This window comes from Thermoascus crustaceus (assembly GCF_041956765.1).
Source record: "Thermoascus crustaceus strain CBS 181.67 unplaced genomic scaffold VTN00scaffold_7, whole genome shotgun sequence".
Classification (NCBI taxonomy): domain Eukaryota; kingdom Fungi; phylum Ascomycota; class Eurotiomycetes; order Eurotiales; family Thermoascaceae; genus Thermoascus; species Thermoascus crustaceus.
The window spans coordinates 850,227-873,732 of record NW_027192533.1 but is presented as its reverse complement, the minus strand read 5'-3'; the positions used below and the strand labels follow the sequence as shown (position 1 = coordinate 873,732).

The window sequence follows — 23,506 nt, the reverse complement described above, 5'->3', positions numbered from 1 at the left end:
TCGTCAGAGTTAAAGTTTTTCTTCCGTTCCGAGTATCTCCTTTTGCGTCGTCATGCCTGTTGAGGGCCTTGGGGCGTTGGATTTGTCATTGGTTTTCCTTTTTGCTACGTTCCAAGGGCATAGAGAACTCTACCAGAACGGAATTACCGAAGTGGCGCAATCGTGCCTTGTCCCTGTTCCAAGTGTCTAAACGTCTAACTTCCATTGGGTCATGTGATTACTACGACCTTACGAGCTTTGTAGAACAGAAGCACATAGATATGCGGCAATAAAGCTGATGATCTATTTGGTATGGTGAGGTAAATCCCCGCCACTATCTATAATCTCCAGATAGCAAGCTGGTAGGGTACATCTGACTGCTTCTTGGTATATCCATGATACCTGGTAAGGTCATGCGCCAAGATTGCAGCAGCAGATATCACAAGTCCAAAACGGTCTATGTCTATCGAAGAACGCCGCCGGAATGTAGAATACCCCCCATGATCCAAGTAGACAACAAGCCAGCCCTCAAGCCAAATATCGTCTGTAGACCGATCCAAACATGCAACGTAAAAAGACCCTCTCGTTCTAACGCCTTGCATGATAAACAGGGATTACCCGTGTATAGAACCCAAGACCCAAGATAGTGTAGTAATTCATGAAACAAGACCCCGATAAAAGGTACGAACGAACACCCCGCTAACCAGACTTCCCGCCCACAACCCGAAGGACGGAATGGAAAGGAAACAAGCCGGTGGACGATGACTCAGGATGGCGTTACTATACGCCCTTGATGACCGTTGTGCGCTCGCTGTTCAGCTTATCTGCGTTCCGAGCATGCGATTCCCTCTTGCAGTCTTCGAGACCGCTGCAGGCGTGAGACTCGAGCATACGGTGCTTTTGGCAGAAGTGGCCGTTGCAGAAGCCACAGTCGCCGATGATGCGTTGAGCGGGCTCCTTGCAGTCCTTGAAGTTGCAGCGAGGCTTGCGTGGAGGCATCTTGGAAGGTTCGTTCGAGAGGTGTCGGGTGGCGATAGGTAGAGGGAGGTCCTCGAGGTTCGTGCAGCAGATAAGGTAGCTTCAGATGCTAGATGTTGTAGCTGCGATAGGACGGATAGGTTTGGATTCTTGATCGAGCTTTAGAGCGAGGCGGATGACTGCGAGATTGTCAGCTATGGCGTGCTTGAGGGACCTCTGGCAGCTTATCTGCTGCTGAGGCAATCGACTCACCCTATCAGCTGGTGGATCAAGAGGGCACGAGGTGTCGGTTGGTGAAAAGGTGAGGTGTCCGTATGAGGTCGAGGATGAGGAACAAGACGGTTCTTAAATAGGGTGAGTCACAGAGTGAAGAGGAGGAAGAGGTGGGACAAGTGGCAGTGGAGGATGGTGCAATTTAAGGGACAACGAGGTCGAAGCTGAGTCGAGCCGACTCGACGAGGCGACGATCCGATTCAAGTTGGGGTAGGCGGGAGCAGAGGGCAGCAGGAGCCAGCGATCGTGACGGAAGGGGACTGGCCCGCGCGACCGCCGGTGGAGGCAAGCGAGTGGACCCGGTCCCAGAAGCTTCGAGAGATGGCGATCCTTCTCGTGAAGCTACCACGACGAGCACGCCGGATGCAGCTGGTGAGACAGCAGCCGGAGCAGACGGATGATCTCGACACGGCGAACAGATGTCTGGGGGAGATGGTCTCACGGAGATGGGCGGCTATTTCTAGGAGCGCTTCTCCAGTCCTACTAAGCTGTAGCAGTCCAAGGGCCGGACCAGGAAAGTCGCCCAACGGCGCTGGGACGGGCGCACCGCCCTGCCGAGCACCGAAACATGGCAGGCGGGAGTCCGGAGACGCTGGAGCCGCTGGCCGGATACAGCAACTGGCTTGCCGCTGCGCTTTCCATCCCGGCGTTCCAGACACCGGCGAAGCGTCGGTTCCTGCTGCCGTGACCATGTGGCTCACGCTCATGCCTCGCCCGGCATCAGATGATCCATTAATCTTCCGCCAGCTCACAAGAAATACTGATGGCCCTATGACCCTGTTTTTTCATACTCTCCTAGGTGCCCTACTACTACTATCAGTTATCGTCCGTGTCGCAGGCTCACACGTGACCAGACACTGCAACAGCCACATCGCTTTCCCAGGCCGACTGTGATAGCTGCTGGCGATACCACCGATCGATGCTGCTGTCAGAAGCTACGGCGGCTTTAGTGCCAGCGCTGGCCGTCCGTATTCTTGTCCGGCGACGGATTTCTGTCTTGCACATCCTGCGAAATCCCCGCAGTTCAAGGTTCGCAACGTTGGGATTTGTCCCAGTTGCGCATCTGCTTTCCTCACCTCACCCCTACAATCGTACCTAGGCCAACGTGAGGGCGCGAACTAAGCTGCACTATTAACACGTAACTGAAAGGCACTGGGATCTCTCCATCCAGGATCATCAGACACCTGGCCGCAGATCGATCCAACAATGGGTTTCGCTTGTTGCGCATTGCCACCCGGGATTCTTTCTTGAGACTGTGCAGCGGTGTAGGGGAACAATGAACCCTGACTTCTCCTTACGCTCCGTAGAGATCCAATCGCAAAGCGGAAAATACCGGAATCGAAAGGCCTCTTTTTTGAACTCTGAAACTGGCATTTGCCAAAGAATGCCAGGTACGTCTCAAGGAGATGAAAGCTACCTGCCGTACTTGTACTGCGCAGTGGTACCTATGACGGAGTACACCTAACGGCTGTACTCCAGCCTCCTACGGATAGAAATTACCCAGGCGCATTGACCCCTCCCGCAGCGGTGACTTGGCACTTCGTCAGGCCTCTACCAAAGTCCCAGAGCAACCTTAAGGGCGACTGAGCTGTCGCGCATCCCGCCATTTGCAAATCGACGAGTCGATAGCTTGACTGATACTACCTATCCTTGAAGGATATCACTCAACCTTTGTAACTTTCAACGGAAAACCTCAAATGGCCAAGATAAGAGGGGGTCAACCCTTTTGCAGATTTTGCAGATCGGTCGCACCCCTCGGTTGTCGATTTTCAGTAAAGGTCCGGTTAAAAAGACCACCCCTTGGGCCCTGAGCTCTTCTTAACCAAGGGATCACCGACTCACCTAGGTATAGTTAAAGACTATCCCTAAAGGCTCTAAACCTAGGGAGCGGCCTATAGCCTATAGGGTAGAGGTTGCGGGGAACAATCACGCTAAAACCCCATGAAGTGAGCTATTATTGATTTTTGCTGCCTGGATACCTAAAATATGAGCCTGATGAGGCGTCCATTTTTGCTTACGCAGAACCTAGGTGGGGGTTCTTCAGGATGATGCCGTACATAGGTCAGGTACGCCGTACTACTCTTACGGTAGGTTCTACATACGACTACGAAGCAGTAGGAGATTTGCCTTTAGGTCATCTGGATTGCACCATTGCTATTGATGCATCAATTCAGCCGGTGCTTTTCAGGGTTCGACTTTCGGCCTTCCTAGGTGACGAAAACTGCAGGCTCCGCAGGCTCTACAGTGGTTACAAAGTATAGTTATCTACCTACCTAATGCACGTATGAACTTCGTGCATGATGTTAGGTACCTATGCACGGCGTGTTATGATAATCGCTGCGCCGCCAACGGTCGTTATACAGTACATGTATATGTCCAGAGTACGTTGGCGATTCCTCTCTAGCCCCCTGGTTCACTGTACTACTATGTAGCTCCGATTTACGGAGAGTAGTGTATGTCGCAGGCCACAGAGAGAAAGGGAGGGAGGGGGTTGGAAGGGGAGATCACTATCGGTGATGAGTTAGGTACCCAGTTAGCCACCCCCACCGCCCCTTCGCTGCTTATCATCCTGCAGGACCAGCCGCCCTAAGATATCCACCTTAAACCGTACGGAGTACAGTACACTGTCTATCAATACCTATGTGGGTAGCTAGCCCTGCATTTGCGTGCCCTGTAGTAGTATCTAGTAGGTAAGTCACCTGCAAGGCGGGTAGACGATGAGTCTGAGACGTCCAACCCGCATCGGTCGGTCGACCCGCAGAAGATTAACAAGCCGTTGAGATTGTTCTTCCGATAGGACGGGGTTGTCTTTTCCTGCTCTGCTCTGCTCGGCTCGGAATCGAAGACAGGTCTACAGTATGTTGGACCACGAACCACGAGAGTGAAATGAAATGAAAGGATACTTCTATCCATTATTATTGAACAGCCCACCTAGCTACCTACCTACCTAATCTACGTGTCATGTCATGAACTCCTTCTTGTCTGTCCACAGAAGCAGGCTTCTCGAGTCAATAGTACAAGAAGAAAGAAAAGAACGAAGCAGAGTTCCAAGAATGAAATAGGACGCCATTGAGTTGATAACACGCACACACAGGGTACCGACCATACGAGGGGAAAAGAAACCAGCGACGAGAAGGGGGAATCTGCAATACGGGAGAAGACGAATGTAACAGGAATCTCTCGGGTCCACCATCAGACACCAACGTCCCCCTTTTCCTTCCCCGCGTCAGGATCCAGATAGTTCTCCTTCTCCGCGGCTTCATACTCCCCGACGAGATCCATCACCACCGCCTTTGCCTCGTCGAACTCTCCCAGGCCGTCCGCAAAGGGTGCCTCCTTCTTGTACTGCTCCAAGAATGCGTTTCGCTTCCGCAGCCGGTCGTATTGCTGTACGATCCGCTTGAATAAGGTCGCCACGGAGGTGTGGTTCGCTAGCATCAGCCCGCTGACACGGTGTGTGTTCTGTAAGTATGGCGATTTCTTGGTAAGGGCGACTTGGATACTCGCCGGGCCCCATGGGATGAAGGACGCAAGACGACGCTCGCGGATACGCAGCAGGGACTTGTGCACGTCCGTCGGGTCGGCTTCACCTTGGATGATGTTGAGGATACTGATGTAGCAGCTGGACTTGCTGGGGGTGATAGAGACCATCCTGTTCTTGGGCTGCAGCAGCCGGCGCATGACATCCAGAACGGTCGTCTTTCGGACTGTCTTGGCCTGCTCGATGTTGTCGCCCGTGAACGGTGTGTAGGATGTTATTAGGAAGTGGCACCGCGGTGTAGGGATGAGAGAGGCGATGATTCCGACAAGGTCGTTGTGCATGTATCCGGGGTAGCGAAGGGTCGTTGTCGATGCTGACATGACAGTCGACACCTAGTGATGATTAGGCCCAAATATGCTCCCCCAAGGGCACAACGTCAGTGGACTTACCAGTTGATTAGTCTGTTGGAACGAAGGCTCCTGCACGTGGAGTCTGTCCGCAACAATTCTCGAAAGGGCGCCGTTATCCAGAACGACCTAGCAAGTCGTGAGTTGATGCCAAACAGATCTCTAGCCCATCGACGGAAAAACTTACCACAGAATCCGCGTTTTGCGTCAGCCTCCTCATGGCAAGTAAACTGTTATAGGGATTGACTACGACGTCCGCAGCCTGGGTGTCTGGAAATACAGAATACGTTTGGATCAGCTTCTTCGGGAACCGGTCATTCATCCGCTCCAATATGTAGCTTCCTAGACCGGAACCAGTGCCTCCGGCAATCGAATGCAGTAACATGAAGCCCTATTATCAAAGAGAAGTCAGATACCGAAGGAAACTACCAACCACTCTCGGAAGGTTGCGAATGTTACCTCCAAAGAATCGCTTCCATCTGCTTCTCGATCGATCATATCAAATATCTCCTCCTGCACAATCTCACCGGCGGCATACCCTGCAGCCCAGTTGTTTCCAGCGCCGATACCCTGTTGTCCGATGAAGAAGTTCTCGGGATTGTAGATGTTTCGGTACGGACCGGTTTGAATGCCATTGATAACCTGATTTCGGACAGAAGTCAGCGGAAGGTCACCGACTCTAGAATATAGTCGACGAGGCAGAACGAGGAGGTGTGATTCGTACTCTGGGCTCCAAGTCGAGTAATATTGCTCGGGGAATGTATCTGGTATCGTCACTCTGACATTATGCGCATCAGCAAGGGCACCTTCGCAAAGCCAGCTAAATAATAACAAGGGGGATGTAGACGAAGAGACCGTACCTGATAGAAGAACACATCTTTGCGATCACCACCTTCCGTAGCGAATTCTTCTAGGTTTCCATCCTGGCTGATTCCGTGCTCCAGACAGAGCTGCTGCCAGAACTGGCTGCCAACTGCAAGTACATCCCAATGTCAGTCCTATCCACAACCGGTCGCAGTATCATACTGTCGTCGCTTGTCTAAAGCCAGCGGAGTCTCGACAGTCGAGCTGGTCCGGATCGCACGTACCGTTGTTGCCGCATTGACCGGCCTGGATTGTTATTATTTCCCTAGGCTCGCCCTAGCATCAGCGATAATGTTTCCGAAATCGAAATCCCAAATTAGCGAATGGTCAAGTCGTGCGTACCTGGGCATCTTATCTTCATCTAAAGTGGTAGAGGTTGGATACGCGTAGCGCGTTGTCGCGTGGAGACTCTTTTTGACTGGTCTGTGGGGGTGCCGACGGATATTAGCACTTCTGGACAACTGTGACGGCTCAAGCGGCAGGAGACTGGACTATGCCGCCCGACGCAAGCAAGTGACATTAATGCTTGGTCGATCAATTCCTTTATACTCTATAACCCTGTTTATTTATCCTTAATTCCCTCGCAGCCTATTATTACGCCTATCTCATCAATAGGACCTTTCCCTAGACCGTAGAAGCACAGAATGTACTCGTATCTCATCGAATCAACATCTTTTAGACAATATTCCCTTCCGAAACTCAAGCACTCACTGCTCAGAAACCTGCTTTACAGGCATTGACAAGCATCCCCACACCGGCAACTACCCCATCGACTATCCGCACGTTTCTACCACCCTCCTCGCCGTAGGCATTTACACAGCCTTCCCGTACTGCCTCTTCCATGCCTGCCATACCTGCACATCCTAGGCAGATTGCGCTTACCGGGTGTGAGCCCCCTTTGAGAAGCCTCTCAGTTGCCTCACTGATCCTCTTCCGCACCTCGTCCGGAGGGGTATTGTGCAGCTCAACCGCCGTCAATCCGGTGGTTTCAACACCGGCAAATCGCGCAGTGTAGCACTCATTGCCAGTAGAACTGCCGAGCATGTCCACAACGGCTTTGCTGAGCTCCTGTTTCCAAATACTGCCAGTCGTGACAATACCGAATGAGTCCGTGCCCTGGGCTTTCGTGAGATCCAAGTCACTAAGGAGCTGAAAGGAGCTGATCAAGGACAGGGATGTTGCAACGCTCGCTTCAAAAATTCCCGTCACGTATTTGTTTCCTCTTCGCTTGTCTGGTGACGATGTATCTGACTGTTCTGCCCGCTCGAGCCTCTTTATCTCCTGCTTCAGCATCCCCACAAGCGGATGGGCCGAGTAGCAGGCCACGAGAAAAGCGTCGTATTTGCGTATAAGAGGTTCAATAAATGGCCAGCAATGCAGGGCAGAGATGGCAGAGTCCTCTCCAGAATTTATGCTCGATATGCCGTGGATAACACGTCCATCATGAAGGGTCACTGATTTGGACGACGGCGCCGTAAAATAGTCGAACTGTATATCTGTGTAGTTGAGATTCTGGACAATGGGTTTCAGCGCATCTGTCATATGCGTCGAGGTGTTTGGGTTTATTATCAGTATGGAACTGTTCGTCGGAGTCCGAGTCATGACGGCTGACTTTTCAAAACTCTCGAAAATGGAACGACCAGTCTATTCAGGAACCTTGTGATGGCAATTCCCACTTTTTTGTCGCGGAAATATGGATTATCAGACACTTTTTTCGTAGGTAGACAAAACAATCATATTCAGGTGAGTTTACCCCGCATAAAATCAACCACTGGCGTCGCTAATAACCTTCTTCCCGACTCCTAGCAAGTATTGGGGGGCACCTGAGCGGTCCGCTCCCCGAACGGCACTCTGTCGAGACGAAAAACAAGCATCTGCTGCAATAGGCAGGATACAGAATTTTTCTTCTCGTCCTGTTTCCTTTTTAATTACTTTGTTCACAATGCCGACTTCTTTTCCATTAGCCTTTGCTGTTGAACCATGGGTCAAATCGACTCAAAACGGCATTTTAGAATGCCCTAATGCTTAATTGTTCGACACATGTCATAGGTGCATCAGAGTCATGAGCCTCGAATGTGCTTGCAGGCGCATGCGTTCCACATCAACCGCGTACACTCAAAAGGGAAAGACGAAAGCACTATAGGACAGCCGGCACCGCCGAGGTGTTCGTAAATATCATAATGTTCAGGAGCGTCACCCGCATCTCTATTAAAAACGTTGCTGCGCATAGATATTACTTCGGAAATCATCGAAGCTTTTCACTCGTCTCCGTCCATTCCAGCTTCCCGGCGACGTTGTATCGTTTCCAACTCCGACCGGAATCGAAACTCTATGACAAGAATCTCCAACCGGAGAATAGCGTGTTCGAAGATGCTGTTGAAGTCTCAAGAGACGGCCTAGTTCGTCCCGGAGTTTCTGACACCGGTGCGCGAGTATTTACCTCTTACTCCATGCATCCATTGGATCATAACTTTTGCAGACATTTCAAACGGAGCAGTTTTCATGCCGAACACACGCTTCATGCAAGAACTGACACGCTTATCATACGACAATTACCTGGACTCCGTGCGGAATGGTCATCCCCCGGGAAACCCTCATTACTTATCTATACCAAAAGGCAGGGTTTCCTTCAGCCTCTGCCACCCAAGGAGGAGAAAATAGAAAGTGCCATGTGATGAATAAATAACCGTTTCATAGGGACTCCTATCCCCGGCGAACTAGTCCTCTTCCGCGAACGGAACGCTCAATTCTCGCTTCAACCGTCACATCCTATGCCCCTGAGCGGTATGGTTAGCCTGACATTGACCCTTCTTGAGTAACAAATTCATCACAACTGACTGGTAATTCCTATTGATGTACTAGACCTGAATAGGATGCTAACGGAGTTTTACACCAAACGTGGAACGGTGACTGCGGCGGCAGAGTGGCTTCAGAAGAACGCCTATCAGGAGGCGTTTGATGCGACTAGAGAGGATTGGATGCGTGAGTAAGCTAAGTAGACTTGTTTTTGTTGCCGTTACATGTTTGGAGTGACTGTTGGAAGGTATGTAATTGTATGGTGGATCTTATATATTAGTACTCTGTTTAAATTCTATCTTTTAAAATGACAGCAACCGCAGAAATACGAACAGTCAGTTGGCTGGAAGGGCTATCTGTGAAGATATTCGTCGAACCCCAAAAATCATTAACAACGTATAATACATATAGATATAAAAATCAAGTTAAATATCAGGCTGCTTTGGCAACGTCCTTCTGCTCCGCATGCCTATTCGAGAGATAAGCAAGACACGGCGCGTAGAAGAGCTTCCCGGAGATAGCGCCCTTCGCGGTTCCAATAGCGACGACGATCCATAGGATGACGACGGAAATGGAAAGGATCTAGGTAGGTATCGTAGTTTTAGTATCGGAGACTGGAGTTATACTTCTTTAGGTAGAAAAAGGTCAATGAGAAATCAAACATACCGTCCCCAGTACCGCAAAAAATCTCGAGGGCAACTGCCTCCCGAGCTGGCAAGTACTTGCAGCGAAAACGCCAGTGGGAAAGTGAACCCCCACCAACCAATGTTGAAAGGAAATTTCTTACATCGAATAATCGACGCGGAGGCAAAGAAGAGCCACGCGAGCTCAAAGGCCAGAGTATCAGCGCGGTTAGGAAGCCCATAATACAGAACGTCGAACCAGCGGACCTCTCGAGGGTATGTGTCTGCGGGAAGACAACCTGCGCTGCAGCACCGAGTTTCATGATTCTTGCAGAATAATATATGTTAAATAGGATGTCTCCAAGATGAGCCAGGCCTTGAGAGGAAGGAATGCTTACCCAAAACCGCCCTGACCCAGAGGACCCATGGGCAAGAAGACACTGACAATAACCTCCTTGGGCGGCAGCTTGTGTACCGTGAACGGGTGGAAGTATATGACCATGACCATCATTGCAAGAGGAATACCAATTCCCCATAGGACATAGCTCTAGAACTTACGAAGGCGTGAAGTTTCGAATAATCCATCTCCAACCCACATCATGCTTCGAGAGCTCCCTTCGTTCGCACGACGTTTCTGGCTGGCGGAGAATCCCTGTTTGAGCACCTTGATCTTCCATGGTAGGTGCAGGTGTTCGGTTGGTACCTCTTATACTGCTATTTCTTGTCATTCTGGGAAGGGAAACCTAGTCGTGTCTTGAAGTTGAGGCATTCGAAATGGACATTTATCCTCTATAGAAAATATTGAGTGCTAGCCACCACCACGTAAGACTATTTAGACAGTAAATAAAGATACAACAAGGTTTATTTAACAGGGGAGCCACATCTAATAGACATATCTGTCACGCCATCGCCACAAGTAGACTGATCCAAATGTAAATTTCATGGTTTTTCTGCCGCCGTCTGAGTCAGTCATCAAAAACGATTCCCGCCTTTAGCAAAGATTTCTTCGGTACCGACATTGCCGGCCGAAAAGCGGCACAGGCTTGCCGGAGATGCTGACAGTCCAGCCCTCACGGCGCCTCTCGCTAGAATATTAGAACTCATTCGCGCTTCGACGTTCGGATGGCTTTTCTTACTAAGCTAGGTAGTCAGCAGTGATAAATAACGTAATCTATAAGCGAGCTGGCCACATAAGTGAGCTGGCCACCTAGAATACCCCTACAAAATGCAATATTTTGAACTCTCATATCTCAACATTCTTTGTAGATATTGGATAGATAATTTATATTTTAGAGTTATAAAGTATTTATAGTGGATATTATCAATTTTAACTCATTCACTGGGCTAGTTACCATAATAACATATAATACAGTGTAATTTTGGCATAAAAATAAAAATATAGGTATTTAAAAAGCAAGATACTTATGATTTACTTCAAACTTGACCTATAGGCATTTATACTTGTATATAATCTACCTTCAGCATTAGAAGCCGGGATATTATATAGATGATGAGATATGAGGGTCCAAAATATTGCATTTTGTAGGGGTTCTAGGTGGCCAGCTCGCTTATAGATTACGTTAGAGATAGTGCACAGAGACGTGAGGACATGTTTTCGCCGCAGGAAGTGAAAAGCGTCGGGGAATGACATCATCCGAAACGACCGAAGCGGCGGAGTTTCACAATCTCCAGTACCTGCGGGATCTCGTAAGAACGCATAATGGAAACGCCTTTCGTGGAAGCCAAGTGATCTCTGGGTAACGAGGATGCAATTTTACCCATACTTCAAGCCAGCAGGTATCAACTGAATTGCCCAAGCCAGTACTATATTACTCCATGCTGCGGGGCTCATCCCGAGATCACAGGCAGCCTCAATGTCTGTGGTGGGATCATGGTCTATTGAAGATCTAAATCTAACTCTATGATTCTAGGCTTTCTGCTTTGGTTTGAACAGAGCCTCCTTGGTATCATACGTATACTTCAGATCCAAGTGCCAGTAGTTCGTGGTAGTTGGCTTTGTAATCAGCCAGGCCTGGTCCAGCGCCTCAACAACCTCATCGGGCAATGGTCCCTTCTCAATGTCCCGCAGGTTGCTCTCCAACTGTGCGAAGCTGCTCACACCGATAAGGACACCGTCGCGACCACCTTCTTTCATATTGAGGGCGGAATGGTGGTGAACCCAGCGCAGCGCGGTCTCGAGCAAGGTCAAGCCATGTTTCTCGACGACAGGCTCGATGACTCGGAGCGCATCGAAGGTCGCATCCTTGAAGTAACGGTTCCGATACATCTTCCCGGATTCCGCTTTGTCACTGTACCGGCCCTCTGCAGGGACGTCCTTGGACTTGTACTTGCCCGAAAAGATGCCACCAGCGAGCGGGTTGTAGACGACAATATCAAGGCCGTAGCGCCTGCAGGCAGGGATCAATTCGGTTTCGATTGACCGTGCTGATGGGATCGTTGCGTTAGTGACATACATGAGATATGCAGTGGAAGTGGTCAACTTACTGATCGCATTATACATGCCCTGGTAGATGGTCGGTCTCACCCAGCCTCTCTCGTTGCACATGGTGACGATCTCAGCCACTTCAAAGGCCGTAAAGTTACTTAATCCGAGATGCACGAATTTCCCCTCCTTGTGCAGCTGGTTAACGGCTTCCAGGGTCTCCTCGAAAGGAACAGAACGATCGGCAGCGTGGAGGTAGAAGATGTCGACCTGGCTGGTCTGAAGTTCCTTCAAAGACAGTTCCAGATTCTCACGCAGGACATCAGGCTTATGAGCACCGGGCTGTTTGGGATACCACTTGGTTGCAATGGTCAACCCACGCTCCTTCCACTTAGCCTGCGCTGTGAAGGCTTCTTGGGCTCCTCCTATGTAGATTCGGGCCGTATCGACCTCATTGTACCCCTGTTGCTGGAAGTAGTCCAGGCACTTGTTGAACTCGTCCAGAGAGGTGATTCGGGCGCCTTTGGTCTCGTCAGGACCAAAGGTCATCAGCCCGAGAATCACTCTGGGCTTCAGACTCTGTACAACGAGCGGCATGGAGGCTGAGATAGAACGGGATGCGGCGGAATTGTTGGTGTTGATGTGTGTTTAAGGTTGGGTGACTGCGGAGAATAGCGGGGTATATCGAACTTATCTGCCACTGTCCTGAATTAATAATAATGCGGGCCTTAGATAACGTTAGAGCCTGAAGCGGATTCCTCAGTCCTTCGGTTAAAATAATATACGGAGCAACTCTCCGCATCTTATACCGGCCAACACATCGCGTTGGCTAGGTACCAGCAGTCCTTAGTCGATGCCGCAAGTCAGCGTACAAATGGCGCATGACGAAGCTGGGATTACATGCAATAGCAGAAGTAGAAGTCGGACAGTACTGTGAAGTGGCCAGAGCCCCTCTGGGAGTCCACCGTCGGGTTCAAGGGAAAGACATCTTCGTAGACATCGACATCTGTGATTCTGACACACGGCGCCAAGATTAACGCATATAGACTGCTGGGAAACATTTTTCCTGTTTTTAAGTGTGCTTACGTACTCCCGTTAGTAAGTACCTAGGTATTTATCCTGCGGAAAATTTCAAATATATTATCCGTAGAATTCTTGAAACCCCTCTCTTCGAGATCTGGTCAGACTATGTGAAATAAATAGCCTGCAGAGAATGTGGGTGAGAAAATACGGACGGGTGATCGCGCAAGATCAGCGGAAGAACGGAATAAGTCTTTTTTGTGCGTCGTGTCGCTGATAGTGGACCCCATCCAGTCCTGTCATGGCAAAGGTTCAGTTCATGCGACACATGGTACTCACTGCATTACTTTCAGAAGTGATTTCGACAATATTACCAGCTCTGTGTCAGTGGTGAGTTGGGCAGATTGTTTCGAACAGGCGGTGGATCTAATCTTAACCCCGCAAAAGAGTATATGACGCCTCATCATGCTCATTGCTCAAATTGACATCTGCAATGCTCAGTGACTGTAGCGACTGTTCGAAAGTTTCAATGCGACGAATTAGGATGAAATCAAAAGTTCCAGTTCGGATGAGTCCAATAATTATCACAGGGATGAAGATCGCATGGCAAATAGCTTTCCCACCGGTTTGCCGCTAGAACTAGCTAATCCGTGGGGCCTTCCGCTGCTTCTTTCGCAACGTAGGAGGCTGCCCGGAGATTCCAACAATAAAACTGCTATTTTGACCTCTGTTCCGTCATCGTAAAATGATTTATTGTCAATCAATTCCAATTAAAGGCAAGTCACGGGTCATCACGTGCTCTTGTCCCCAAAACGGCATGGGCCAGGGACCCCTTTGCGCCTGGAACTTGATTATCGACGTCCTTTATCTTCAGCATCTACACATTAAATTTCAATTTTAATTCGAGAGGGGTTTGGTTCCTGTTAAACAGACCTTTTTGTCTGTCTGCAGGCTGCGTCTCTCGCTCTCCGGGTCCGATCCTAAGAACCAAGAGTGAGATTGTGCGCGTTGCAACCGTGGCCGCAGCATTATCACGGCCTCTAAGCCACGACGTCATGAGGGTTGAATGAACGGAGTCATCTGCTTTCCATCAACAGCTCCAACTTCGCCCATACTGCTTCATCGCATTCCTTTTGGATGATACTGTCAATTCCCAAACCCATTTCTTTTCCGACGTCGCCCAATACACGGAAAATCGAGATCCTTAGCGACGACGCCAACGGATCCTAGATATTCCCCGGCCGTTTCCTTCTCCCTGACAAAGCGATAGTACATTTGATTGGTCTCCATCCCCGGTTATTCGATCCCGGGGACGAACGACTCAAGGTGGCTGTAAACAACTGTGACGTACTCGATCCTAGAGAGATCGAGGATCTTGAGGCCGCTGCGGACGCTGACGGGTCGGATGACGAGATGCTGAATCGTCCTCCCACGACGCATCGACCAAATACGTCTGAGGGTCGATCCCAGCAGCCATTGCTGAAGGATGAGCGCCGGCGGCCAAGCACCTTTTCTGCTGCTGGGGATGAGGAAAGAGGACGATCGGCACTTATTGGTTCTAGAAGATTGAGAAGTAGAACCCCGGACTATGAAACTAAAAACGAGACTCGCAGGAAATACCTCGTTGCCGCAGCCTTCTTGATTCTAAGTCTGGTTAGCTTTACCGTGCAGACAGAGACAGCTGTATATATACAACATGAACTGCACTGGAATAAACCGTACTGCATGCTGTAAGTTGTCAGCGTGCGCCTATTGTATAACACTCATGGATCAATACTCACGTATATTACACAACTGACAGCTACGTGACACATGGTTCCTGGATACTCCTGTGGCCGATCCAGCTCCTCATCCTTCGAATCCAGAAACGGCATCTTACCTGGGAAGCATTTTGGCGGCGTCATGTCTACCTTCTTAAGACCACCGCGCAGATGGCAGAGTCCCAAGACCTACACCTCACTTCGCGCGATTATAATCGAAATCCTATACCATATATGCTCAAGTCTACCGCCTTCGTTACAGTTGCTCTCACGATCGCAGGCGTCTCGTGGTACGTGGCAGTGAACTTGACGACGGCCAGTGATTTGACTGCCATCTACAATTGTTCCGCCTTCTTTGCGTATGCCTTTTCGATACCGATCCTGCGTGATAAGATCCGATTCGACAAGATATTTTCCGTCGTCGTCGCTATCATCGGTGTCCTTGTAGTCGCCTATGGCGATTCCGGCCCAGATAAGAAGACGCCGGACGGAACCGTTGGAAAAGGGGCAGAGGAGGCCCAACACAGAACTTTGGGTAACATCATGATAGGCATCGGCAGCGTGCTTTATGGCCTGTACGAGGTGCTGTACAAACGATATGCCTGTCCGCCCGAGGGAGTGAGCGCCGGCCGCAGCGTGATCTTCTCAAACGCTGTTGCGAGCTTGATCGGTTGTTGGACTGTCTTTGTACTTTGGATCCCCTTCCCGATTCTTCACATGCTGGGTATTGAGAAGTTCAGCTGGCCTACGGGCGAGGCCGGCTGGATGCTTTTGGTTTCTACTGTTGCTAATGCCAGTAAGTCCCTTAAGGCTACACAAGTCTCTCTTTATCTGAAGACTGAGCAGCTTATCATTCTCGAACCTGCAGCTTTCTCCGGAGCTTTCCTCGTGCTCATCTCTCTTACATCTCCAGTCCTTTCCTCAGTCGCAGCACTGCTCACCATCTTCCTTGTGGCCATTGTCGACTGGTTCATCACTGGCCAACCGCTCTCAGCCGCTTCGATCATAGGTGGAATTCTGATCACCATTGCATTCCTGCTCCTGAGCTGGAGCACATATCGCGAAATGGACGAAGAAAAGAAAAAGAGGATTGCTGAAGACGAGGGACCGGACTCTGATAGCGATGAGTAGATGCCAAGGTGTCTCTCATAGCTTCTCGTTTTGTCTCATCACATTCGTGATCCTGGGCGGCGGCAATTTCAGATGCATAGGTATCCCTTGTACAGTACATTTACTTTTTCGGTTGGATTGTGCAACCCTGCGACGCAGGCACCAAACAAATTGCTGTTGAAGACAAATCGCCTGTATGATACCAAAAAGTTATTTTTGGGCTCTTCCGTTTTTCATCGATTCCGATCCCCCCCCCCTTTGTTTTTTAACCCTTGGATACTTCATCTATGGGCGCTGGTTGCCTCGTTGAAAAATTATCAGGTTTTACCATGAAATTGCTGGCTCATAGAGTTGGAAAGGAGTTTCCGTCGGCCGGCGCTGGGTGTTGTCGTCTATCTCAATTATGTGGCATGTATTTCAGGCGATAAATTAATAGATAGGTAGATCCAGTGTTTTTGGACGTCTTGTATCGGAAATTCGCAGGGTCCGATCTACCATCGTGCAACCGTAAAAAGGCATAGCTATGAACGAAGTCCCTTTTTTTCTTTCTTGAATGACTTGCTGCATGTCCTTCGACCTTCTAGCATCACAGGTGATTTTATCATGTATCTAGGCTATTGGCTGAGTCGAAGTCTCTCCCACAGGCATAAGGATCCATGTCACCATCCGCATTTCCTCGCCTGTGAAGCCCGCTACAACGAATCAGCCCCTGTATGTAATTTAGAGGACCAAGATCTTCTTCACCAAAAGGATTCTCTTAACAAATGACCCAGCGGCAACATAGGGAATCGCGAGGCGGACGATGGCTGATGACGACACAGCACGCCGGCATGAAGCTGAAAGAATAATAGCATGGTAGGGCTTTATAGCGGAACACTTCTTACAGCCCAGCCAACAACCGAACAGGAGATCTAGGTTAGGTAGGATGATCTTACATACATACCTGGTATTATTTGCACGTTGCTATCTATAGCTGAGGACCGTCAACGGCTTCCGCTCGCACTCCCAGTAACTAAGCTATCACCAATTCCCAATATTCCCCAATCGACTTGACCCCAAATGTCTCATGCTCCTCTGCCGTCACCATCCTGAACCCCTCCCTCTCATAGATACGCCGCGCAGCAGTAAGCACGCTGTTCGTCCAGAGCACAATCCGTTCATACCCCGCCTCCCGCGCGAATTGAATACACTCCCGGACGAGTGTCCTGCCCAATCCCAGCCCCCGTGCGCCAGGTTCCACGAGGAGAAGGCGGAGCTTTGCTGTCTTATTATTACTATTCTCTGATGATGATGATGATGATGATGATTCTCTGTCTTTGACCACCATCACGCAGCCAAGGAATTCCCGATTATTATTGCGTTCCGCGATCCAGCACCGCTCCGACGTGGGATCGTAATTGTCGATGAAGTCGGCTGTGACCCTGGCGACAAGGGCCTTGAACCGCTCATTCCATCCGTATTCTTGGGCGTATAGTGCTCCGTGCCGGGATACGATCCAGCCCATGTCTCCCGGGCGGTGGGTTCGCAAGGTGAATGCATTGGTTGTTGTTGTGGTGGTGGTGGTGGTCTCTGCGTCGGCTGTCATCCCGAGGAGGTTGTTGTATAGAGATGTGATGGAACAAGTTTTTCGATTTCTCTTGTATCGAGAGGAAGAAATTGGCTGCTGACTGGAAGACGACAGGTTAAGATCGGGGGCTGTCCCGTAGTTGGAGCCGCTGGTAAATTATTGTACAATATCACGGTGAATACAAGGGATATTTCTTATTGTATGATACAGTAGACTTTCAGTGGGCCAGCCATGTCATTCAAAGGGCGTAGCCTATGTAAACTTCATTCAAATGCCCTCTCAAGTCTTGGCACGGAACGATGGAGAGGGTTTTGGTACATCCAGAGAAAAGGGGTGCTTAAACAGCGTCAACAGGCGCTGGATACAACAATCAAAAACACTGTAAACTAGCGTTGGGATGTGATCATAATGGCTGTCTAGGCAGTTAGCTAGCTCCTAAGTACCTAGCTAGATTTGTGATCATTTTGATAGAAATTGAAAAAGAACTTCAGGTTTGCTGGAACACTTTTCACGGACACGACAACGCTGGGTAACTATTGAATGCAGATTTCGTGGGAGTATTTCTATACTAAGTAGCTGCAGAACAAAGGCTATGGGCAAATAATAGGTACCTGAAGCAAGCAGGGAGGCAATTCGAGAGGGAGGGGGAAGACAGAAAGTGTGTGAGTATGATGAGAGAAGGGATGGTAGATATAGAGATACTATCTAGGTCCGAGCTTCGAAAGGACGCGGGGACCTTGTTCCTGCCATTCCTGCTTGGAAACCCACATATCTTCCTTGTCTGCGATCTGTTCGTTTGAATAGGAGGTTAGCCGGATCCTCGTTCTGAAGGGGATGTATATGTAGGAGGGAGGCTTACGAGGTTTGCCAGGACAGCACCACCCAGGAAGACCATGTGTCTTCTCCGCGGTGGGTCTTCGATCCGGACCTTGAATTTCTGCAGTCGTGGGAGTTAGTCGGAGGACCCTCAAGATAGATGTCACCTAGGTAGGAGGTACATACGTTCAGTCGTTCCGGATCACCGTTCAGCACTTTCGTCAGCCAGAGCTGCTTCAGCTCCTTCTCCAACCGCGACGGCAGACCGGGGTACATGCTGCTACCACCACTGAGCACGATAGCCTTGTAGAGACTGCTTCGCACGTCCACGTCGGCAGATTGGATGGTGTTGAACAGGAGCTCCGCAATGCCAGGCTGGTCAACGTCCACGAGATGCGGCTGGAAGAGACACTCGGGCGCCTCGAACCGCTCGCTTCCAACCCGGATGACTCTGCCGTCGGGGAGTGTGTACGATTCCACCAGGACGGTGGTGTCCTCCGAAAGTCTCTGGTCCAGCTCCAGATCGTACGAGACGTAGCACAGCTTCTCCTTGATCTGGCGCACAGTCTCGAAGTCCGCCGTTCGGTTCAGGGCGTAGCCGCGGCGGAGGAGCAGCGCGATCAGGTTCCGGGTGACGTCGCGACCGGCGACGTCCAGTCGTCGGATGTGGTGGTTCAGGACTGTGGATTCGTAGACAGGAACAATGTGCGTTACACCATCACCGGAGTCAACAACGACACCGCTGCTAAGACCTGATTTCGAAAAGATGGATAAGCACGTGTCTTTTTCAAGACGGGGGAGGTCCAGCCACCAAAATCGGAGGAACTGAGAACGTACCCTGAGCGTACAGTGCCAGCACCGCTTGAATAGCGACGTATACGCCTCCAAAGTTGTAGCCTTCCAGCATGACCTCGCACATCTGTTCTCTGTTCTTCAGGGGGTTCATCGGCGGCTCAGTCAGGAGGATCTTCCGACCCGTCGGATCGATCTTCATCTTCTCGTAAAATGTATAGTTCCACAGGTGTTGCATGTCGTCCCATTTCTTCACGATTCCGTTCTCCATCTATATATACCATAGCGGACATGGTTAATCAACGTGTCTGCCTTGCGGAGCGGAGTGGCCGAAGCGGTAGACGCTCATTCGGCCAGGGAGACGCCTGAAACATACAGGATAGCTGATTTGCAGCATTGACCTCGCGGCGGCAGCTTCATCTCCGCACATAATATCCTTCACGAAAATGTCCCCCGCCTGCTCTTCAGATCGTAGTATTGGCCGCCCCACTATGGAGGGGAACTGGTGCTCTGGGAAGTTCTGCAGTCGTAGACGCAAGGGTCAGCTTTAGTTGATTCTCCAGGAACATGGGAGGATGTAACTAGGAGAGTGGCCGTACCTGCGCTGCATATCCAACCTTCAGGAAACCGGTACCCCCGTCGAGAACTGGCGTTGATCCGTTAGCTGACAGCTGGTCACTGGGAAGCCCGAGGGCGCGGTGAGCGCTCACCGATGGGCGCGTCCGCCATGATTCCTGTCGTTCCCTGTTTTCGCTAGAGGCCGAACGTGTACAGGTACAGGCAATCGGAATAAGAGATCACGTAAAACGGGGGGGGAACGGAGAGAGCGGTTGGAAGTATAGACTGATGTACGGAGTTGCTTGCGCATCCCCAGGTGCTGGCTGAACAAGCACGTCTAGAGGTGACGGCGGACCCGCCAATGAGGCTTAGAGACGCCCGGCCCCGTTGCCCGCTCCGCACAACAACACGTTCAACCTTCATCTCCGTACAGACTGCATGCTGCCAGCATCTGCATGATTTATGATGGATCACCAAATGATTCGGAGTAAAAAACTCAATTACACGGTGAAGAGAGCCTGTCTGCAGCAACCCATATGATGTTCTGCCTGTCAACTGAACGGACAGTCGACTTGAAACAACCTCCATTTACGGTCACGAGAGATACTTTAATCCATCTATTAGTCAATTCCTAGTGACATTCGTTGAATCAAACAAGTGCTGCTGTATAAATAATTAATATCCTTCTCGGAACCCAGCTCAGCTACTACTGTCGTCACCGATTTCTGTTGATACATAAAATATCATCACTGCATTCGATCACATTGTCTGATGGAGCGTTGCTCATAGTTCTTCTCCTTGATCAGGCGAAAAATGAAACAGCAGACTATTTTATCTGTAAGGTGTCTAGATCCAGAACTTATGGGCAGCAGTTTGCATGACACTCTCCACGTTAAGCAGCAGCAACGACAATACCATCAGACTATGTAAAGGTTATCCATGAACGCTCCGACTACTTCCTAACATATTATCTGTACTGTCCTCTGGTCTGCTAAGAAGTACATAAATAATGCCTGTGCACGAGTTCTCACTGCAGTAAGCGGGAGCTTCCCATCTCCCTCTCCCTCTCTCTCTCTCTGAGAGGTACAGCTCCCGTTCCTAAGATACCATGTCAACTATTTTATATAGCTGAAATCCGTGTCCTAGTCTCCAATCAAATCCATCGATAAAGGACACCAGCTGTACCTGCTAGCACAGTAGCCGTTGAAAGTGACAGAGACCACAAATGGTGTAGTTCCAAAATCCCCTGACCCTTTTCTTGAAAAGTCAAGGAAGGTCCTGGGAGCTTGAAATATAGCGGAGACTACCTCCATTGCAACTTTGAAGCTCTGAACAACTGTGGTAAAGAAATTGTAAACTTTCCGCGGAGAAGCATTACCTAAGTAGGTAGGCAGGTAGGTAGGTAGTCGAATGAGGAGCCATGAAATTATATTCCATTTCAGGTGGGATCAAGCAGTTAGGTACCTAAGTGTCACTCGATTGATTACTATGATTATGCTTCAAAAGTACTCTGTACAACATCCTAACAGCACCCGGGCACGTGTACATAGGTTGGATCTCCTTGTCTCTTACCATTATCTACGCATTGCGATTGGACCGGGCCGTAAATGCTGATAGGGCGTCACTCGCTGCCTTATCATATCGGAATCAAGGTCCTTCCCTCCCTCGTCCTCCAATCTCTTTGTTATTAACAAAAGGCCGCCGCCCCATCATGAGTCAGAAAAAATGGGAAAGACACACCAAATAAGGGAAGAGGCTTAGACAACTGGATCTCAGTAATCATGCCTATCTTTCGGCCGACATGGTGGTTTACCGTTCGCCTATCTGTTCTGTCGGGAAAGTTGTCTCCACCCGCCACCGCTTTCCGACGGTGCCTCCCGAGTACTAGGTGGAAGTACATAGTACTACGTATATATAAGCTCTGATATACTGAAGACGTCATTGCTATCATGCAGACGTTCGATTGTTCACTCTGTCTACCCCAAATTTCTTACTAGCTCGAACTTGCTAGCTTTTGTCTGAAGTTCAACACGTACAGAATCTGACGGACGACATTAATTAATATATACGTACTGATAATCTAAGATATATAACATACCATGCCTCCACCTTGTCAGATTGGCTGGGTACGTGGATATTTTGAATGTTTGTATACCGACTTTGTTTGAACTAGTCTGACATTCGACCTACACAGTATGGCCTCGGCTCAATGGGCCTTGCAATGGCTACCAACCTCCAGAACCACCTTAAATCAAAGATGGGTCTGAACCTGGTCTACTCAAACCGGACGATCTCCAGAGGAGCTCCGCTTGAGGCTATCGGGGCCGTTCCGGAGCCGAGTTTCGAGAAACTCGTGCAACGATGCTCTATCGTCTTTACCATGGTTAGTAATTTTATTCCGCTGGGAAAAAGAAACCTTGGGGGAAATCAATGCGGCTTACTCTCGGGTGCTATGTCAGGTTTCAAACGATGCGGTCCTCGACAGTCTAGTCTCGACTGCCATGGGCTCTGGCGAATCGCTCAAAGACAAGATTTTTGTAGACTGTTCGACAGTACATCCGAATACAGTGGCTACGGCTGCGGCCCGATTCAAAGAGAAGGAGGCATCGTTCCTGTCTGCGCCCGTGTTCGGTGCCAGCCCTATCGCAGCTGCAGGGAAGCTGGTATTTGCCATTGGCGGACCAAGGGCAGCTCGCGAGACTGTCAAGCCATTTATCCAGGATGTTATGGGAAGATATATAATCGACTGCGGAGAGGATGTCAAGAAGTCATCGCTTCTGAAGATTGCCGGGTAAGTTTGCTGTGAAATTTGCGAGTGCCGTCGGAGCGCTCTTTCCTGACATTTCATCAGAAATATTGTCACAGTCAGCATGATGGAGATAGTAGGAGAGTCTCAAGTGTTTGCAGAGCGCACGGGACTCGGAACTGGGGTAATGGAGGAGCTCATCACCGAAGCCTTCGGCCCTGTTCCTGGGAGCTATTCAAAGAGGTAAGCATTAACCTAACAAGGGGATGCAATCATGAAATGCTTATTCCTTTAGATTGACGACAGGAATTTACGCACCACCACTGGACTCTCGTCCAGGGTTCCGCGTATCCTTATCAATCAAGGATGCCGACCACGCGCTCGCTATCGCTAAAGAATCGAACGTGGAGCTCCCAGGATTGGAAGTAGCCCGAAACAACATGGTGGCGGCAAGAGAGTATGCAGGTGAATGTCTAGATAGCAGTTCGATGTACGGCGTATTGCGTCGGAAGGCCGGAATGGCGTTTTGGAACGAAAAGAGTAGACAAGGGGGATCTTGACCGAGTTCGTATAATCTATTGTCTGTTGTTGTTTTCTTTTCATGAGAAAGTTTCAAGAGAGACTTCTATCACCGGTAGTTGCTTCTCTTCTTGATAGAATGCGTAGTGACTCCTGACGCCCAACGTTTCCTGCACAAGAGACATGAATCACTTTTAGAAATCAGCACATCTCATACCATAATCTTTTCTCGGAAATGACCGTTCTAGTAGATATAACAGGGAAATATCCAATGAGATTTGTCAAAGGAGTTATGTCACAAAGAAGTTTCAATAGAACATTCTATAAATATCCAAGAGCCACCTTTCGTATCTCTGCTCTAAGGGTAAACAATAGGAGAGACACAATCGAAACGCCCATCCCTGTTCTATAAGATGAAGAATGTTGCCAGGAATGCACTGCAGAAATTGACATATATAGCATGGAAGTATTTTTTTGAAAAAAAAAACGACAAGCAGCAAGAAAGGAAAATAACATTCCAAGACGGAAAAAAATATTCTACCAGCAAACTCGAATTTCCCCCTTCTTTTCTTTCCCAACTAGTTTCCATATAACCGGCCGAGATCGAGAAATATGTTCTTTTCAAAAACAGAGATGAATATAAATTGCGTAGATTTTGCGGGTATAGGAAGTAATTACACCGACATCATATGAGCGGAATAGCAAGTGGTATGTCGGCAAGTAAAGGATAGCGTTTCAAAAAGAGGTTGGGAACATATCTGCACAGTATGTAAG

General features: G+C 49.4%; 8 protein-coding genes across 8 annotated transcripts; 2 read left to right on the top strand and 6 right to left on the bottom strand.

Annotated features, from left to right (window-relative positions):
• Positions 1-1,118: 1,118 nt before the first annotated feature.
• On the bottom strand, positions 1,119-1,922 carry VTN00DRAFT_9320 (uncharacterized protein; the record flags this gene model as incomplete). Its single annotated transcript, XM_069436268.1, has 3 exons — positions 1,119-1,136; positions 1,210-1,301; positions 1,742-1,922. The coding sequence occupies 3 exons, from the start codon at positions 1,920-1,922 to the stop codon at positions 1,119-1,121; spliced, it is 291 nt and encodes a 96-aa protein (XP_069284905.1).
• A 2,500-nt stretch (positions 1,923-4,422) lies between these two features.
• VTN00DRAFT_9319 (uncharacterized protein) lies at positions 4,423-7,584 on the bottom strand (the record flags this gene model as incomplete). Its single annotated transcript, XM_069436266.1, has 7 exons — positions 4,423-5,103; positions 5,161-5,247; positions 5,306-5,509; positions 5,578-5,760; positions 5,843-5,896; positions 5,979-6,091; positions 6,714-7,584. 7 exons carry the CDS (start codon positions 7,582-7,584, stop codon positions 4,423-4,425), a joined length of 2,193 nt encoding a protein of 730 aa, XP_069284904.1.
• Positions 7,585-9,210: 1,626 nt separating this feature from the next.
• VTN00DRAFT_9318 (uncharacterized protein) lies at positions 9,211-9,909 on the bottom strand (the record flags this gene model as incomplete). The annotated part of the gene is made up of 3 exons (XM_069436265.1): positions 9,211-9,360; positions 9,566-9,728; positions 9,800-9,909. The coding sequence occupies 3 exons, from the start codon at positions 9,907-9,909 to the stop codon at positions 9,211-9,213; spliced, it is 423 nt and encodes a 140-aa protein (XP_069284903.1).
• A 1,419-nt stretch (positions 9,910-11,328) lies between these two features.
• On the bottom strand, positions 11,329-12,441 carry VTN00DRAFT_9317 (uncharacterized protein; the record flags this gene model as incomplete). Its single annotated transcript, XM_069436264.1, has 2 exons — positions 11,329-11,846; positions 11,907-12,441. 2 exons carry the CDS (start codon positions 12,439-12,441, stop codon positions 11,329-11,331), a joined length of 1,053 nt encoding a protein of 350 aa, XP_069284902.1.
• A 2,148-nt stretch (positions 12,442-14,589) lies between these two features.
• VTN00DRAFT_9316 (uncharacterized protein) lies at positions 14,590-15,755 on the top strand (the record flags this gene model as incomplete). The annotated part of the gene is made up of 3 exons (XM_069436263.1): positions 14,590-14,594; positions 14,666-15,420; positions 15,493-15,755. The coding sequence occupies 3 exons, from the start codon at positions 14,590-14,592 to the stop codon at positions 15,753-15,755; spliced, it is 1,023 nt and encodes a 340-aa protein (XP_069284901.1).
• Positions 15,756-16,746: 991 nt separating this feature from the next.
• Positions 16,747-17,319, bottom strand: VTN00DRAFT_9315 (uncharacterized protein; the record flags this gene model as incomplete). Its single annotated transcript, XM_069436262.1, has 1 exon — positions 16,747-17,319. One exon carries the CDS (start codon positions 17,317-17,319, stop codon positions 16,747-16,749), a length of 573 nt encoding a protein of 190 aa, XP_069284900.1.
• A 683-nt stretch (positions 17,320-18,002) lies between these two features.
• On the bottom strand, positions 18,003-19,638 carry VTN00DRAFT_9314 (uncharacterized protein; the record flags this gene model as incomplete). The annotated part of the gene is made up of 7 exons (XM_069436261.1): positions 18,003-18,089; positions 18,161-18,238; positions 18,304-18,869; positions 18,955-19,180; positions 19,286-19,429; positions 19,509-19,555; positions 19,620-19,638. 7 exons carry the CDS (start codon positions 19,636-19,638, stop codon positions 18,003-18,005), a joined length of 1,167 nt encoding a protein of 388 aa, XP_069284899.1.
• Positions 19,639-21,566: 1,928 nt separating this feature from the next.
• On the top strand, positions 21,567-22,773 carry VTN00DRAFT_9313 (uncharacterized protein; the record flags this gene model as incomplete). Its single annotated transcript, XM_069436260.1, has 5 exons — positions 21,567-21,593; positions 21,662-21,850; positions 21,927-22,258; positions 22,319-22,456; positions 22,509-22,773. 5 exons carry the CDS (start codon positions 21,567-21,569, stop codon positions 22,771-22,773), a joined length of 951 nt encoding a protein of 316 aa, XP_069284898.1.
• Positions 22,774-23,506: the final 733 nt, after the last annotated feature.